Source organism: Arvicanthis niloticus, chromosome 12 (assembly GCF_011762505.2).
Source record: "Arvicanthis niloticus isolate mArvNil1 chromosome 12, mArvNil1.pat.X, whole genome shotgun sequence".
In the NCBI taxonomy this organism is placed as follows: domain Eukaryota; kingdom Metazoa; phylum Chordata; class Mammalia; order Rodentia; family Muridae; genus Arvicanthis; species Arvicanthis niloticus.
In genome coordinates this window covers 4,224,513-4,242,706 of record NC_047669.1, presented here as the reverse complement: position 1 = coordinate 4,242,706, position 18,194 = coordinate 4,224,513, and the positions used below count along the sequence as shown (strand labels likewise).

General features: G+C 49.2%; 1 protein-coding gene across 2 annotated transcripts in view; it reads right to left on the bottom strand.

The window, feature by feature from the left end:
• Txnrd2 (thioredoxin reductase 2) overlaps positions 1-18,194 on the bottom strand; it is a 54,171-nt gene that overhangs the window by 28,955 nt on the left and 7,022 nt on the right. For both annotated transcript variants that reach the window (XM_034515349.2, XM_076942608.1), the window contains exons 3-8: positions 14,921-14,977; positions 13,931-14,075; positions 12,812-12,886; positions 9,925-10,003; positions 9,018-9,080; positions 7,533-7,603 (exon numbers count right to left, since the gene is read on the bottom strand). In XM_034515349.2, coding sequence (XP_034371240.1) covers positions 7,533-7,603; positions 9,018-9,080; positions 9,925-10,003; positions 12,812-12,886; positions 13,931-14,075; positions 14,921-14,977 — 490 coding nt within the window. The remainder of the gene's footprint in view (positions 1-7,532; positions 7,604-9,017; positions 9,081-9,924; positions 10,004-12,811; positions 12,887-13,930; positions 14,076-14,920; positions 14,978-18,194) is intronic.

The following is an 18,194-nucleotide window of genomic DNA, read 5'->3' as shown; positions in this document are numbered from 1 at the left end:
CAGTTGGGAAGCCTGGGACTTAACACTACACTTAAAAATCAGAGGCCAGCTCTTCACTCAGCAGTAGTCACATCCTACACCCTGGTAGCCTTGAACCCCATCTGTGTGTGGGGTGGGGGTGGTCTCTGTGCCTCTTAGTGTGCCAGCATTCTCCATGGATGCGTGACTACCATGAGATTAGTCTAATCACAGGGTGGCTTGCTTGTCAGAATTGAAAGCAGGAGGAAGCAGACACAAGGGCATTAACACAGACCTGTGAAGCTAGGCTTACAGTCTGCCTCTCAGCCAAGGACCCTAATCTTCTCTCCAGGAGGCACACCCACACAGGTGACAGTCTCACAGGAACACCTGGCTCCTTGGTAGTAGTGCCAGTCCAGGAAGTGCCAGTCAAACCTGCAGAGCTCCAGACACTCCACGAAAGCAGCACTTGAGAGAAGACACCACAATCCTGCATCCCAGTGGAGCTGGCTCCAGATCTGCCTCAACCTGCCAGCAGCACCCAACCCTTGAGGGGTCTAACCACCCCTCCCCCAAGCCCTAAGTAGTGGAAGCTACCCAAAGTCCTTGCCCCACACAGGCAAACAAGCCAAAAGCTGAGAATCAAGTCCTAGGCTGATAGCTGCTCTCCCTTCTGCTACAGCAGACTACCACATGATATAGAAACAGAAGCTGAGCAGAAAATGAGAATACTATGCAGCCATGACTCTAAGAGGCTCTTCTCCATAAAATGTGCCTTCCCATCTCCTGTGCTCAGGATGGGAGAAAAATGGACCAATACCTTGGCCAGCTTCCTGACTTTATGAGGGTCAGAGCAAAGCTATTTCCATGACCAACTCTGACAACAGCATTAAATCAGCCCATTATAAAAACACTCTGGTGGGGCATGCCGACTCACGCGTATAGTCACAGCACTCAGGAAGGTGGGACAGGGTGGGGCTTGTCATGCCATCAAGGCTGGCTTGGGCTGGCTGCACGGTAGGGTCCACACTCGCCTGCACTACAGACCCTGCTCAAAGCACAAAACACTGTCTCAGCTTCCTAGTGTGCAGAGACAGAAAGCCTCGGGTTGGCACGGGTGCATGGGCGTGGGCAGTGTGGTGTGTAGCCAGGACACTGAATGAAATGGGACAAACAGTGGGAGAGGTTGGCCCCAAGCGCTGTAAACCTTTTGGAGACCTAAAGCAGTGTGAGGGGACATCAGGAAGAAGTACCTGGGGACAGCAGTTCAGCCCCTGGGTCTCAGGCCCAGCGTGGGAGACGCTGCTGAGGCAGGGGCTCACTCATGCAGCGTCCTCACCATCCTGGCGTGCCAGCTCCGGACCCAGAAACAGTGAACCCAGCAACAGCACCCACTGATGAGCCTGCTGGGGGCAACAGGATGTGGAAGAGGTTGACTGTGGGACCCTGGTTCATGGTTGGGTATCTAGAAGTACAGAAGAGGAGTCAGGAATGCTGGACCAGGTCAGCTGGGAGTCAGGCTTGAGAATCTGTGGAGCACAGAGGTTTCCTGAGGGTGTGGGGGTGCAGAGAGACAGCCTGAGCCTGAGGGGTTGGAGCAGGGCTACTAGCACTTGCTGCTGCCTTGTCACTACATACCCAGTTCAAGCCCATGAATCCCAATGCCAAGTGCAACCTCCCTAAAGCAGGGCAAAGGAGCAAGCCCGTCTTCTCACTCCTCCCATTGCCAGGCCTTGCTACATCGGTGGGACAGGTTTTCCACAGAGCACCAGTCACCTTCCACACCCACACTGGCCGTGGTACCTGCCACAGCAACCTATGTCTCATCACCCGCTTTCCCCAAAGGGGCTGTGTGTTCTGGCCTCCCTCCTCCAACCTGTTGTGGATGTTGGCAGTCAAAGAGCAACTGAAAAGGCAAGCCAGGCACACACTGGTGGCTGGGTGACCAAGACTGGGCAGGTGCCAACTTGCAGTCCTACCCTGAGCCCCATACTGCTCAGCCTCAGCCCCTCTAAGATAAGACAAGGAGTCTGAAGCCACCTCTGCAAGCTCAGGGGTGCTCACTATGAAGTTGCTAACACCCTGGTTCTAGCCAGGTGCTCCATCAGCTGACAGGTGTGGCCAGCTTGTCCAGCACCCAGCTGCAAGGTGAAGACTATCACTTAACCATGTCTCCTATAGACAGGGCCCAGACATAAGTGCTCATCTCTGCCATCTGGCTAGCCCTGGGTTCTCTGAGACCCAGATGTCATCTAAGGAGGAAAGGGACCCCTCATTTGATGCCCAGGGGCAAAGGCAGTGGGAGGTAATCCTGGGAGCCCAGATGGGTATAGTCCCCATGCTGAGCTCAGCTCCCCTCATGTAGCTGGTGTTAGCCAGCACTCCCCATATGCATGCACTAGAAAATAAGTCCTGGGGGCTGCCTCTGCCAGGTAAACAAAAGAAAAGAAACATTCTGAATGTTCTTTGGGTTCCACCAAGGATCTGGGGCTAGACCACATAGATGGTTCTTCCTCAGCAGACAGTACCCACTGCAGGCGCAGGCCCAGGCCCAGAGGTGCCATGCACCCTTGGCTGCTGACCTGGCCTCCTTGATGAGACATGTCAAAGTGTCACCCGGCTCTGGAAGGCACCCTGGGGCCATAGGGACAGCCCTGGGATCCATATTAATTTCAGCTCCATTTTAAAGGCGAGTTAAAATAAACACAGGGGATATTTATAAGGCAAATAAATCTAGCAGAAACAGCCCCTCCAAGTGTGAGCAGGGCCTCCCCCTCTGCCCCAGCCCAAGCTGATAAAATACAGAATGCTACTGTAGACCCTCCAGGCTTATTTTGACTGCACGGAGGAATGTAACATGTAAACACACTGCCTCCCTGCCGCACTGTTACAACTTGCATTAACAGCCGGACAAAGCCGCATTTTCACAGAAGCATCGTACAGGGATATATCTCCAGCTTAATTTTTTTTTTAAAAAAACCATTTCCTCACATAAATCATGTTCAGAACTAAACGGGTGACTGATGCACCACAAACACTTTTTTCTTAAACAATAACATACCTAGATTCCATCTACACGAAGGAGCTTAAAAAAAAAAACTCTAAATGTTTTTTTTCTGAAGAAAATAAACATTGCAGTTTTGTTCCTGACTAAAATATCTGCAGCCATATCTTACCAGCTGAGCTGGCTGCCACCAGTGCATAGTCACAGTGGGGAGGTCCCATCTCTAGGCTACTAGGGATTGGAGTTGGGGGTGCTTTCTTGTTGGGCCACACTATTGCATAGCACTGGGTCAGCTTCCCAGAATGGGCCTGACTAGACTCAGAAAATTCTGGTCCTTGGAGACATGGCCAGACATGGCCTTCAGAGACAGAACAACTTGAGCCCAGGAAGGGGCCCAGACTAGACAAGAAAGGGGCAGGGAGGGCTAGCTTCCAGGGCCACTGCAGTTTCAGTGTGGCTCATGGAGGGTTCAGCACAGAGCATTATGGGAAGGCAGGAGAGTAAGAGGCACCCAAAGAATCAGGGCAAAGGAAACAGAGAGGGAGCCAGGCAAGCTTAGCAGCTATGAACAACAGCATGCTTGTAGAAGGCAGAGGGTTATGCAGGCACTGCAGCCATCCATCTCCACAGGCAAGGGCAACAGGCCCCGAACATAAAAAAACATCCAGCTAGAGGTGACTAAAAACCAAACCAAACCAAAAACCATGCTGGAGGCGGGACAGGCCCTTCTGAACATGTAATAAATCTAAAAGCCATTAAGAACAAAGAGAGATTTAGGTTACATTTAAAGGGGAAAAACCCATTTGTACATCTCTAAGTTACAAAGAATCTTTATGGTGTGCAACACAGGACCATCTCTGATATCTGAACCAGCTGGAAGATAAAAAAGAGATGAGGGGAGGGGGCCCAGCCACATACAAGGCCAAGGACCACGGGGTTATCCACAGAGAGACACCCTGAATTTCAGAGGAAGCCAGGAAATACATGAAAAGATGACACATGGAATCAAAGTGTGTTCAACCTAGCAGACAGACAAAGCCAGAAAATAGACAAGGGCCTGAGGCTGGAGGTCAGTAGGGAGAAACTGTTTCCTGGTACAAAGCCCTGCATCAAGTCCAGATCTCGCCACACCTAGAAATTATTATGATCTAAAAGACAATGCTAATTGCTGACATAAAAATTAAAACTATGGGTGGGAATGCCTCTCAGTGGCAGAGCATCTCCACGGAATGTGTAGGGGCCTGGGTTTGGTCCTCAGCACTGAAAATCATTTAAAACATAAGAATTTGAGAAATAGGGGAAGTGGCACTACACACTTGGCAAGCCGAGGCAGGGGAATCACAGATTTGAGGTCAAGCTGGGCAGCATGGTGAGTTCCAGACAAGCTGGACCCCACTGTGAGGCTGTTTAAAACAAACCAACAAACAAACAAATGAAAAACTGGGAGGGGCAACAACTGGACTGCAAAAAAATAATTTTTAAAATCTAAACAAATGTATAAATATTTTGAAAAGTCAGGAGACAAAAGGCAGGGCCTGGAGAGATGTCAGGGCTTTAGAGCACTTGTTGCTCTTGCAGAGGACCTGGGTTGAATTCCCAGCACCCACAGGGTAGCTTATAATCACCCATAACTCCAGTTCCAGGGTCTGATGCCCTCTTCTGACCTCCATGGGTACCAGGCATTATGTAGTACACAGACATACAGACAGATAGACAAAGCACTCATACAGATACATAATCTTTTCTTTTCTTTTTTCTTTTTTCTTTCTTTTTTTTTTTTTTTTTTTTTTTGGTTTTTTGAGACAGGGTTTCTCTGTGTAGCCTTGGCTGTCCTGGAACTCACTCTGTAGACCAGGCTGGCCTCGAACTCAGAAATCCACCTGCCTCTGCCTCCCAAATGCTGGGATTAAAGGCCACAGCCTGGCTGATAAATAATCTTTTTACAAAAGGCAAATCACAAGTAGGGCAGTGGTGTGTGACACCCCTTTAATCCCAGCACTCAGGAGATGGAGAACAGCCTGGTATACAGAGTGAATTCCAGGACAACCAGAGCTGCACAGAGAAATTCTGTCTTAAAAAACAAACAAGGCAAATCACAGTCTGGTAATCCAGTGAAAGTCATCATGAGTCAGTAAGGACTCAGCCTCAGTGTGAGGGAGGACTGCAGGCAATAATTACAGCTGCACGTTGGGAATGAGAAGAGGGACATTCCATTCTGTGTCAAAAAAAAAAAAAAAAAAAAAAAAAAAAAAAAAAAAAAAAAAAAAACGCTGTCAATGCCCAAGTTATGGGAATGAGGGGGAAGCTGGCAGCAGAGCATAAGGGACAGGGTACAGCCAGCCTGTCAGCAAAGACTCTTGGACTCTGCTTTTCCACTTCTGGGAGAGACTTCCTTATTAGATGATATAAACTGTCTAAGATCACTGTTCTTCAAATGTGAGGACGCAGCAATGAGGACTCCAGTATACCATCCGTGAGAACAGCACCAGTGGGAACACCACCAGTGGGAACACAGCACTGAACTACTGATAGAAGTCTGAAAATCATAATTCACTTCCAGGCCAACAATTCCAGTGTCATGCTCAGGAGAGTGGAGGGCAGGAGTCAAGCAGACATCCGTGGACCACTCTCACAGCATCCGTGGACCATTCTCACAGCATCCATGGACCACTCTCACAGCATCCATGGACCACTCTCACAGCATCCATGGACCACTCTCACAGCATCCATGGACCACTCTCACAGCATCCGTGGACCACTCTCACAGCATCCGTGGACCACTCTCACAGCAATGCAGTTCACAATGCCTGTCCATGGATGAGTAGATAAACAAAATGTGAGATGCTGGTGTGTTATGTATCAGCCATAAAAAGAAAACAAAGGAAGGGTCCACAAGTAAAGGCACATGCTGCCAAGCCTGATGACCCAAGTTCTATCCCCAGAACCCACATGACGGAAGGACAGAACTGATTTTTGAAGTTGTACTCTAACTTGTACATGTGTGTCATACCATAAGTGTATGTATATGTGTGTATGAATAAACAAATAAAGCAATAAAAATGTTTTGCTGTTGTTGTTTTTAAGGAAAAAGTAGCCAGGCATGATGGGGCATGCCTGTAATTCCAGAAGCCAGTTGATACAGACAGAAGGATCAGAAGTTAAAGGTCATCTTTGTCTACACTGTGAGTTCAAAGCCACTCTAAGCTACATGAGCCCCAGTCTCAAAAGAAAGAACCTGAGCCAGTGCCGCAGCGGGTCAAGATGGTAACAACCAGCCCAGCAACCAACCTGATCTGACCTCTGAGCCCACAGGATAGAAGAACATTGAGTCCTGGAAGTGGTCCTATGGCCTCCACATACACAACCCCACACTAAACAGATAAACAGTGTGGGCCAGGTAAGCTGTGCAAACCTGGAGACCCGAGCTTAGTTTACAGAATCCATACAAAAGGCAGAAGGAGATCATCAGATCCCATGTTATCCTCTGACCTCCGCAAACGCACTGTGACACACACACACACCATGGTCACACCTACATGCAGTAATAAGCTTTTGGTTTTCTTTTGGGTTTTTTGTTTGGTTGGTTTTGTTTGTTTGTGAGGGTCTTGACGGCTAGGCATGATGAGGCACTCACACCTTTAATCTTAGAACTTGGGAGACAGAGGCAGGTAGAACTCTGTGAGTTTGAGGTCAATGTGGTTTACACAGCAAACTCCAGGAGAGCCAGGACAACAGCAAAGGAGCTTGGAGCTGGCAATCTAGATCCAAAGACAGAGTGTTTGCCGAGCATTAGTGAGGCCCTGGGTTCAATCCCAAGTGCCATGGGTTAGGGGGCAGTGTCTCTCATTTGTTCCAACACATAGAAATAAGCCCAAGTGCATACATACACATTAAATCCTCACACCTGTGTACACACTCCAACATGCACACTACTCACACCTACATAGATACACATATTTACAAGCATACATATGTGCGCACGCGCACACTCAAGTGCACATGCCAGCCCACCACTGGGTTACTGTTTTCCACTAGTGTTTGCTTGAAAATGTACAAGGCAATGAACAGCTATCAAGCAAGCCTCTGCCGCCCTCTTGTGGCCACTCTGGTCCCTGCAAGCAGGAAGTCAGGCACAACACAACTGGAGCTGGCCACATCCAGTATCCAAGAATACATGAGCTCTGGGCAGGCTGGCACAGTTAGCACATGTGTTCTCACCTCCACCCCGGCCATAGCTTGAAGCATGCTCAAAGCACAAAGTGGAAAGGAGGGGAGGGGAGGGGAGGGGAGGGGAGGGGAGGGGAGGGGAGGGGAGGGGAGGGGAGGGGAGGGGAGGGGAGGGGAGGGGAGGGAGATCTTCTATACCAAGGCACAGGGGATGCTGCTGACAGCCACTGCCCTGTATCATGAACAGCTGACTCTCTCTGTAACACCATTTATCACCTTCAAGATAGTCATGGGACACGGGGTACGTACAGCCCTGCAAAGAGGTCTACAAAGGGCTGTCTTTCCTTCTTTCAGAGAACGACCTTCAAGCAGACACACCAGCACGACAAACCCCAGGCCTTACGTTTTCCCAGGGGATTCCTTCAGCCAGAAGATGTCGTCACTTGTGATTCCATATTCCAGGGCTCCTTTGACCTATGAAGGAAGAGAAGACTCGTGATAAGACTACTATTGGCATGTCCCTGGGGTTCGGAGAGCTTCCTTGTCCGCTATCTTCACGTTGTGTCTCTTTGAGGATGGGAGGTGACTGTGCATACTATGTGTGGTACTGGAAGGACTGGACCCTTCCCAAGCATGCACCCCTGCCCAGGAAGGCAGCATTGTCAGCTCTGTCCTCTCGATTCAGATCTAAGACACAGCCATGCAGAGTACAATATAGACTGAAAGCTCCCACAGGCATGCAGAGATTTCATGGTTCCTAGTTTTTAAAGGAAACCTCTGCAGTCCTTAGCTGACAATAAGACACTTAGGTAGACTCCAGTGACCACACATGACAAAAATGAAATGCCTTATAAAAGCAGCTCAGAGAAGTCACCATAGCAATGACAAGGTCATAGCCATGACAAGGTCCCAGTGGGGAGTTGCCACATAAGTTATTCTGCTTTCACCAAAAAATCTGAGTTTTTTGTATTTGAGGAAATCAGAAACTGACTTCCAGAGACAGCTGCAAGGAATAACTATGGCGTAGCCTCTTTGGTAAACAAGCTAGTGTCTCTCAAAGGTTAAGCCAAATGGACTAGTGACCTAGTTCCATTCTTAATAAATACGTAAAAGTTAAAACGAACTCCAGAAAACCCTTTCACACGGCCGCTCACAGCACATCACGATTCATGGCAGCTACAAAGAGGAAGCAACGGAGGTATTCACTGAGGGGCAGACAGGTTAACAAAGGCAGAATTTGCATAAAATGAAATATTACTCAGTCTTAAAAAAGAAGAATCTGATACACGTGGGATTAAACACTGAGCACATTATGCTGGTGAAATAAACCACCAGAAAGCACATACATCACATGCATCTGTACAACACATCTGGAACCTAGAAACCAGGGAAGCTGCAGTAAAGCATCAGCTTGGAATTCTGAAAAGGATCTAGAGATGAAGGGAAGTGGAAGGGGCATCCTGAATGCATTAAACCATTGTGCTTCCCAAAAACAATTTCTGGTAAGTGAATTTTATTCAAACTTTTAATGGGGGGGGGGTGGGGAGGGGAAGTGTGGAGAGGAAGGTGAAGAGCAAGACTGAAGTCCTGGACGGAGGCCCTGGCATTCTGAAGTTAGAGAAGTACTTGCCAATGGAGGCTTGGAGGAAGGAACAGAGGCCACACATTTCAGTCACAGCTAACTCAGGAGGCTGAGGAGGACAGACATGGACCCCAGGTGATCAGAAGCAGCCTGGACAACACAGCTAAACACTGAGGGAGGAAGAGAGAGGACACGGGCCCCAGGAGCCTGCAGTGTGGAGTGGCCCTGCCATGTGGAGTAGATTCAAGGAGGCCTGGAACCGGCAAAGGAGACATACAGAGGAATGAGACCCAGCCAGCCACTCACTTGTGCAGGGTACCTCGGCCGCCCTCCTGTAGCAATGACTATGTGCTCGGCTGAAAGCAGAGTCTGAGGATAAACAGAGAACCATACGTCAAACAGTGCGTGGTCACCTGCCAAAGAGCTCAAACACCTGTTGTGGCTGGGGCAGTGGTTCCTGTGACCCCTGCTATAGTGGGACGCTTTACCCATATGTCTGAGTCACAGAGCAGGGGACTCACAATGTCCACTCAACAGGAGGGCCAGGCAGAAGGGGGGGGGTGAGGTGTGCCAGCTCCATACACTTCACAGTGTACAAGGCCTTTGCAAACACTGCCTCCTCAGAACCTCACAAACAGTGTAGGAAGGGAGCGACTCACCCCAAACTGCAGGACAGCCAGCTGTAGCATTTGAACAGCTTAACAAGGCATGTGTGTAGCTTAAGACTGATCTAGCTCAGGTTAGGCAAGGCTTCTGCCACAAAACTACACCCCTAGCTCTGTTCAATCTGTGTCTGTGTCTCAATGTGTACGTGTGTGTGTGTGTGTGCATGTCTGCACGTGTCTGCACAAATCTAAGTGTGCACAAGTCTGTGTGTGCATGTGTTTATGCATGTGTCTGTGTGTGCATGCATGTGTATGTTTGTGCATGTGTCTTTATGTGAATGTATCTGTTCCTCTCCATGTGCGTACATGTGTCTCTGTTGGGGAGACATGGTCCCACTGAATAGCCCAGGGCTGGTCTAGGACTCAAGCTTCTGTTTCTGCCTCCCTAGTGCTGGGATCTCAGGCTTGGCCACTGCACCCAGCTGTTGAATCCCTCTGAAGAAGTGTAACTTCAAAGGCAGCTGTTAACACCAAATCAACACCCAGGCCAAACAAGACTGGAATCAGGTGGCAGAGAAGCCATGAGACACAAGCTGACAGACACTTACCGCCTTCCCACCTTTGTCAACACCATGAACTGTGTGCTCGTCGACAAAGCTGGCTTTGATGTTAAAGTACTTGACTTTCCTGTAACATAAAGATAAGATTGCCTTTTCTTTTTTATTTTATCTTTTGAGACAGGGTCTCATGTTTTCTAGGCTAGGCCTCAGAACCTCTAAGCTAGGGTCTCTATTGCTGAAGAAACACCATTACCAAAAGCAACTTGGGGAGGAAAGGGTTTGTTTTTCTTACATTTTCCCATCACTGAAGAAAGTCAGGGCAGGAACCTGGAGCAGGTGCTGATGCACTGGCCACAGACAGGCAGGCGCTGATGCACTGGCCACGGACAGGCAGGCGCTGAGCACTGGCCACAGACAGGCAGGCACTGAGTACTGGCCACAGACAGGCAGGCGCTGATGCACTGGCCACAGACAGGCAGGCACTGAGTACTGGCCACGGACAGGCAGGCGCTGAGCACTGGCCACGGACAGGCAGGCGCTGATGCACTGGCCACGGACAGGCAGGCGCTGAGCACTGGCCACAGACAGGCAGGCACTGAGTACTGGCCACAGACAGGCAGGCGCTGATGCACTGGCCACAGACAGGCAGGCGCTGATGCACTGGCCACAGACAGGCAGGCGCTGATGCACTGGCCACCGACAGGCAGGCGCTGATGCACTGGCCACAGACAGGCAGGCGCTGATGCACTGGCCACAGACAGGCAGGCGCTGATGCACTGGCCACAGACAGGCAGGCGCTGATGCACTGGCCACAGACAGGCAGGCGCTGATGCACTGGCCACAGACAGGCAGGCGCTGATGCACTGGCCACAGACAGGCAGGCGCTGATGCACTGGCCACAGACAGGCAGGCGCTGATGCACTGGCCACGGACAGGCAGGCGCTGATGCACTGGCCACGGACAGGCAGGCACTGAGTACTGGCCACGGACAGGCAGGCACTATGCACTGGCCACCGACAGGCAGGCACTGATGCATTGGCCACAGACAGGCAGGTGCTGAGCACTGGCCACAGACAGGCAGGCGCTGATGCACTGGCCACAGACAGGCAGGCGCTGATGCACTGGCCATGGATAGGCAGGCGCTGATGCACTGGCTTGCTCATATAGGCTTGCTCAAATTACTCTCTTTTTTTTTGTTTTTGTTTTGAGACAGGGCTTCTCTATGTATCCCTGGCTGTCCTACATCTCACTGTGTAGACCAGGCAGGCTTTGAACTCACAGACAAGCCTTCCTCTAACCTCCCAAGCCACCACTCACAATGGGCTGAACCCTCCCTGTCAAACAGTAATTAAGAACATGCCCTACAGGCTTGACAACTCCCAGTCTTATCGAAGCATTTGTCAATTGATGTTTCCTCCTCTCAAATGACTCTAGCTTGTGTCGAGTTGGCACAAAACTAACCAGCACAGTCACAACGTGGCTGACGATGACGCTGAACCCCTGATCTTCCTGCCCCCACCTCCACAGAGCCTGTAAACCAGGATTACAGGTGTGCACCACCACCACACCTGTCTATAAAATTAAGGTTTTTCAAACACTTCCTCTGCAGACTCAGCCTTCAGGGCTGGTTAGACAAGTCGAGCCATGCAAGCTGCTGGGAGGCAGACTTGGAGCTGGGCAGCATGCACACACAAAATAAACAAACACACAGAAAGATTTTTTAATGAAAGAGAAAGAAGAAACACAGCTCCCAGCCCAGGGCCAGTGGCCTGTGTCCTGACTGGGAGAAGTAAGTGGGAAGGCACACTGGGAAACCAGAGCACCTTGTCTGTCACTCAGGTCCCTGAGACATGGCAACCACAGATGTCAAAACAAGGAGAGAGCCATGCTTGCTACATCCTGAGAGCCCTAAACTGTGACTGGCAGAGGGAGGGAACCAGGCCTCGAGAGGAAAGTTCCACGGAATTTAAGTGCCTATCATACTTAAGTACGGAGGCAGCCAGGAGAGCAGACATGGTGAGGCTGCAGCAGGGTGTGAGCAGGGGTGTGGTAAGCAACGACCCAGCATCTCATCTCAAAGGCCACATGGTAGCAGTATTTATCAGTATCCAGGTCCCTCTCCTTCCCTCTCTGGTCTGACTTTCACTTATCTTGGCAATCAAGAAAGAACCCTAATAAAACAGACACATAGTAAGCACGCCACACTGGACCTCCCCAGGGTTAAAAGCACTGGCTGTTCTTCCAGAGGACTGGTTTTGAGTCCCAGCACCCATATGGTGGCTCACAAGCACCTGTCATTCCAGTTCCTGGGGACCCAACACCCTCTTCTGGCCTTTGCAGGCAACAAGTACACAGGTAGTACACAGACATACATGCAGGAACACACAAGTGGAAACACCTGGCCCTCATATCGTCTGCTGCCTGACTTAGGGCTCGCCAGGCTCCATGCTCTCTCTACACTGTGGAGGGACACAGTGGCCTGCCCAAGGGTGACCAGCCTGTCACTGCTCATCGGCCCACCCAGGCCCATTCACAGGCTCTGGCCTGCGGCCTCTCCTGACTCACACACTCACACACACACACACACCACACACACACACACACACACTCTCTCTCTCTCTCTCTCTCTCTCTCTCTCTCTCTTTCTGTCTCTCTCTGTCTCTGTCTCTCTCTGTCTCTCTGTCTCTCTCTCTCTCTCTCTTTCTCCCCAGCTCCAGCCATTCAGCTAGCACATAGAACACCGCTCCTTTACTGTCTTTTCCTCAGTTCCAGGGGGATGGATGTCTGGGGCATCGCTCACAAGAACTCTCATGCTATTACTGCCAGGGGTTGTATTGCATGGGACGATTTCACAGGTATGAAATGGCCACAAGGAAGCCAGAAAGGTGGTGCCTAGGCTACATCACATGGCCACTGGGTCCTGAGAGTTCAATACCTGTCCTGCAGTTGGACGCGATGACCCCAGTTCAAGGATTTCACATGGTTTTGCACGGCTTCTGCCATTGTCTTCCTGTTGACACACAAAAAACACGAAATCCACAGCAGCAGAGTTAACAGCAGAGTTGGTTGCAGTGTTCATTCAGGCAGTGAGAGAAGACTGTACCCCAGGAGTATCAGGAAACAGAGGTGTGGTAACTTTATTTTTTGGAGGGGAGCAGGGTTTTTCTAAGTAGCCCGGGCTGTCCTCAAGCTTAAGATCCTCCTGTCTCAGCCTTCTGAATCTGGACTACAAGTTTGCACCACCATACCCATTTTGCAGATATAAAGCCTGACACTCATCCTCCAGGGCTGCCTGTCTCTGACCAGAGTTTGGAGCTGTACAATCCTGGGAGCTCTCTACCTGGGGAATTTAGCATGCTAAACCTTCATCACCAGAAGTGTGTGAAGAGTCCAGATAACTCAGCTGCACCAGCTGATGCAGGACTAGAGACGGTCCCTGGGATAAGAGTAAAAAAAATCTCAGGGCTGGAGAGATGGCTCAGTGGTTAAGAGCGCTGACTGACTTCTTCCAGAGGTCCTGAGTTCAATTCCCAGCAACTGCGTGATGGCTCACACCCATCTGTAATGGGATCCAGTTCACTCTTCTGGTGTGTCTGAAGATAGCAACAGTGTATTCACATACATAAAAAATAAGATCTTAAGAAAATATATATTTAAAAAAAGAAAAAATCTCTTGTGAGCTATATAGAAGCATCACCTGTCAATAAAAAAGCCTATGGCCTATGAGCTGGGGCAGCAAATAGGAGGTGGGACTTCCAACAGGTGGGGGGAGGGGACTCTGACCTCTGGAAGAGACAGAAGGAGACAATGGCATAAACCTGAAGAGAAGTACCTAGCTGAGTGGAGGGACTTAAACCAGAATAAACAGGTAATTAAATTATGAGAGTCAGGGAACAAGTCAAGGCTTTTGGCCTAGGCATTTATTCATATATAAGAAGTCTCAGAGTCATTATTTCTGGAAACCAAGAGGCCGTGTGGAAAAGCTCATGGTTACAGGTGAGTGGCAGAGAGCAAATCTCTCCTCTCAAGAGGACTGCACGCAAGGGCTCCTCACCAGCTGTGCTGGACAGGCTGGGCCACCTCCCAGCCGTAGTGGTGAGCATCTCTGATCTTGTCCCCCAGCAGTGCGGCCTGATGCATCAGCTTCTTGGGTATGCAACCCACATTGACACAGGTGCCACCAAGGCCCCACTTGGTGCCTGGAATATCAGAAAAAAACATATATGTGGGGGGGGGGAATATATGTATGTACATGTATGTGTGTGTATGCATGTGTATGTGTGTTGCAGGGGTCAGAACCCAAGACTTTGTACATGTCAGGGAAGTATTCTGTCACCAAGTCACCCAGGCCCTGGTAGGAGTGGATTTGATTTCCCGTGTAGGGGAGTGTGAGAGGCTTCCATTCTACAGGCTCAGAATGCCTTTAGGGACCTTGGACCAAGTGAGTCTTCCCACATAGATTTGCTCCCTGTGTCTATACTTAGAGTCATTTTTTTAAAAAATTGAGATAATGGAGAGATGGCTCAGGAGTTAAGAGCACTAGCTTCTCTTCCAGAGGACCCAGGTTCAATTCCTAGCACCCACATGGCAGTTCACATCTGTTTATAACTCCTGTTCCAGGGGATCTGATTCCTTCACACATGCAGGCAAAACACCAATGTGCATAAAATAATTTTTTTTAATTTAAAATTTTTTTGAACATTTTATTATTTTTGTGTATATGAGTGTTTTGTGTGCATGTATGTGTGTAAACCACATGTGTGTGGTGCTCACAGAGGCCAGAAGAGGGCATCAGATCTCCTGGGACTGGAGTTACAGCCAGTTGTCAGCCATCAGGTGGGAATCAAATCTCAGTCCTCTGGAAGAGCAGCCAGAGCTCCATCACTTTAAAATAACAATGTTGTAGAAATGTCTGCATGCAGAACAAGACTCTCTGGGAGACTATGGGCATATGACCTCAGTGTAAGCTGAATGTGAGCCGTGTCCCATGTCCCTACTCCCCTACCTTCCCCTAAGAGTCATGGCTTCTGTCTGGGGTGCCTACCTCGGGGAGAGGGCTCCACATAGTCAGCCACAGCCACCTTCCTTCCCAGCTGAGCAGCTGAAATGACAAAGACATCTGCAAGTGAGCATAGCAGGAAGCTGGCATGGAGCTTCCCAGGAGTCCACGAGGCAAAGGAGGCAAGGGTCCAGGCCAACACCTGAGCACAGAGGCCAGGTGGGTGTCCTGGTTCCTTCCCTGTGCCCATGCTGCCCACCACCTTTGCACCAGCCTTTCCTGGGACCCACCCAGCTTGCTGCCTGCAGGCAGGAGGCCTGTAACTTCTTTGCAGCCTCCAACGTTCACACCCCCACCCCCACACTGAGGCAGTGGTAGGATGCCAAGATCCCAGAGTTTCTGCCTGCAGTGAATGCTGATGTTCAGAGTTTAGACTTACAGCACACAATGTCAGCCTCCCCAGCCACCAACAGAGTGGCTGTGACACACAAGGAACACCTGCCAGGCAGAGGTGAGGTGGGGAGCTGGAGCTGGAGGGAATGTATGACATACTCAGCATAAAAAGAAGGGGAGTCTTGAGACACACTGTATCATGAATGAACATGAATGACATCCCAGCAATTGAAGAAATGACAGAGATCACAGGATCCCATTGATATGAACTTCCGAGAAGAAGCAAAGTCACTAAGACAGAAGTAGTGGATAGATGGGTCAGGGAAGAGAAGGGATGAAAAAATGGGAAGGACAATTACTAATAAGTAATAATAATAACAATAACAGTAATAATAATGAGGGTACCCAGGTAGAGATGAACATGTTCTAAATGATGATGGTCATGCACTATTAGGAGTTGTGGCCTTGTTGGAGGAAGTGTGTCACTGTGTGGTGGGCTTTGAGGTCTCATATGCTCAAGCTACACCCGGTGGCACACAGTCTCCTCCTGGCTACCTGCGGATCAAGATGTAGAACTCTCAGCTCCTCCTGCACCATGCCTGCCTGCATTCCGCCATGCTCCCACCATGATGATAATGGACTGAACTTCTGAAACTGTAACCAGCCCCAATTAAATGTTTTCCTTTATAAGAGTTGCCTTGGTTATGGTGTCTCTTCACTGCAATAAAACCCTAACTAAGACAGCCAGTCTGTGGGATGTTTTCTTGATTAATGATTGCTATGGGAAGATCTAACCCATTGTGAGTTGAGCCACCCATAGCTGGGTGGTCCTGGAGTGTATAAAGAAGTAAAGTGGGGCTGGAGGGATGGCTCAGTCGTTAGGAGATCTAACTGCTCTTCCAGAGTTCTTGAGCTCAGTTCCCAGCAACTACATGGACGCTCACACCCATCTGTAATGGGATCTGATGCCCTCTTCTGGTGTGTCTGAAGACAGCTACAGTGTACTCATATAAAATAAATTTTAAAAAAAAAAATCTTTAAAACGAAAAAATAAAAAAGCAAAGTGAGCAGGCCCAGGGAGCAATCCAGTAAGCAGTACCTCTCAGTAACCTCTGCTCTGGTTCCTGCCTCCCGGTTCCTGCCTTGAACTCGGGCCCTGACTTCCTTAATAACAGACAGTGGCTTGGAAGTGTAAGCCAAATAAAGTCTTTTCTTCCCAAGTTCCTTTTGATTGGAATGTTTTATAGCAACAGAGAGCAAACTGGAAACAGACATCAATATGAGGACCATGAGCTGTTGCCGTGGGGACCTGCCCATGTGGTTTGGGAGGACAGAGGCAGTGTCTGAAGCTTTAGGCTGGAGCTGAAACGGCTGCTCTGTGGGAGCCTGGGGTGAGAACGTGGAGAGAAATGAGGATGATGGGGGCCTGACTTATGACATTTCAGAAGGAAGACTATTGGGCGGGGTTATTCTTGTGGTACATTTGAATTAAGACTATGGTTTCTGGTCAGCTGGAGATGAAGAATCAGCTGTGATTTAGAGAGTATCCCTGATAAAGTGAAACCTTGGCTTTACTAAGACAATAGATGCTGGTCACCTGGAGCTGAGAAATTAGCTTCAATTAAGAGACCAGCATCATTAACCAGCAAAAATCTTCCAGGATTCCGTAGTCCAGAGGGGTCAAGGCTAAATCTTGAGCTGGCAGCCACACTTGGTAATAAATAAGAGAATGCCACAGGTTTGGGGCGTATGTAAGCTGCAGGACTGAAGGACTCATGGGAGAAGTTGAGCCTTGGTGCATGTGTCAGGGTCAGAGTCTCTGCAGAGAAACCAGGAGGCCATCAGTGGTGGTCAGTCTCACTTGTAGTGAATGGCTTAGCATACTGGCGATGCCAGGACCACAGGATGACCAGCAAGGACAGCGCAGCTGTGGCGTGGAGCTGGCCAGAGCCTACGAGAAGGCCGATGTGTGCTGTGGAGGGCAGAGCTGGAGAGGTGGAGCTGCTTAAGCCCTTTGGAGCCCAGAGATCATGAGTGAGCGCCACACCGTGGACAATGAGCTACAGGATTTGATTTATACTGCTGGATGTTGGGTTTGCTTCCATCTAATTGTAACTGTGCCCTGACTCCTCCCTCTTAGAAATAAATGTGTAACTTTTTTAATTTACAGGAACCTGAAGTTGAAAGATTTTGAACTTCCCAAGAACTATTGGATTTTAAAAGAGAACTTGGACTTTTAAAGTATTAACATTTTTTAAGACTGTGGAGCTTTTAACATGGTATTGATTTTGACATTGTGATATTAACATGAGATCTTGGAGATAAACAGAAAAAAAAAACAAAACAAAACAGAGTGAGTTCCAGGACAGCCAAGGCTAACAGAGAAACCCTGTCTCGAAAAACCAAAAAAAAAAAAAAAAAAAAAAAAAAAAACCAGAAAGAAAAGTTTATGGTTTAATAGTGATATCTCCATGTGTGAGAATGACAAAGGGTCAGTTATGCTGGTTAGTTTTTGTGAATTTTATAAAAGCTGGTTAGAAGGAAGCTCAATTGAGAAAATGTCTCCATCAGACTGGCCTGTAGGGTATTTTCCTGGTTAGCAATTGATGTGGGTGGGCAATGTCATCCCTAGCCAGGCAGTCTTGGGGTTTCTTACAAAAGAAACTTAGCTGAGCAAGCCAAGAGGAGCCAGCCAGTAAGCAGCATTCCTCACCGGCTCTGTACTACTTCCTGCCTCCGGGTTCCTGCCTTGACCTCCTACCCTGCTTTCCTCAGTGATGGACAGTGACATGGAAGTACAGGCCAATTAAAGCCTTTCCTCCCAAGTGGCTTTTGGTTAGAATGTTTTGGCGTGGCAACAGGAAACAAGCTAGAAAAATCACATGCTAAAAACTGTGAGGCATGAGTGAGGTGTGGGAGACTGGGG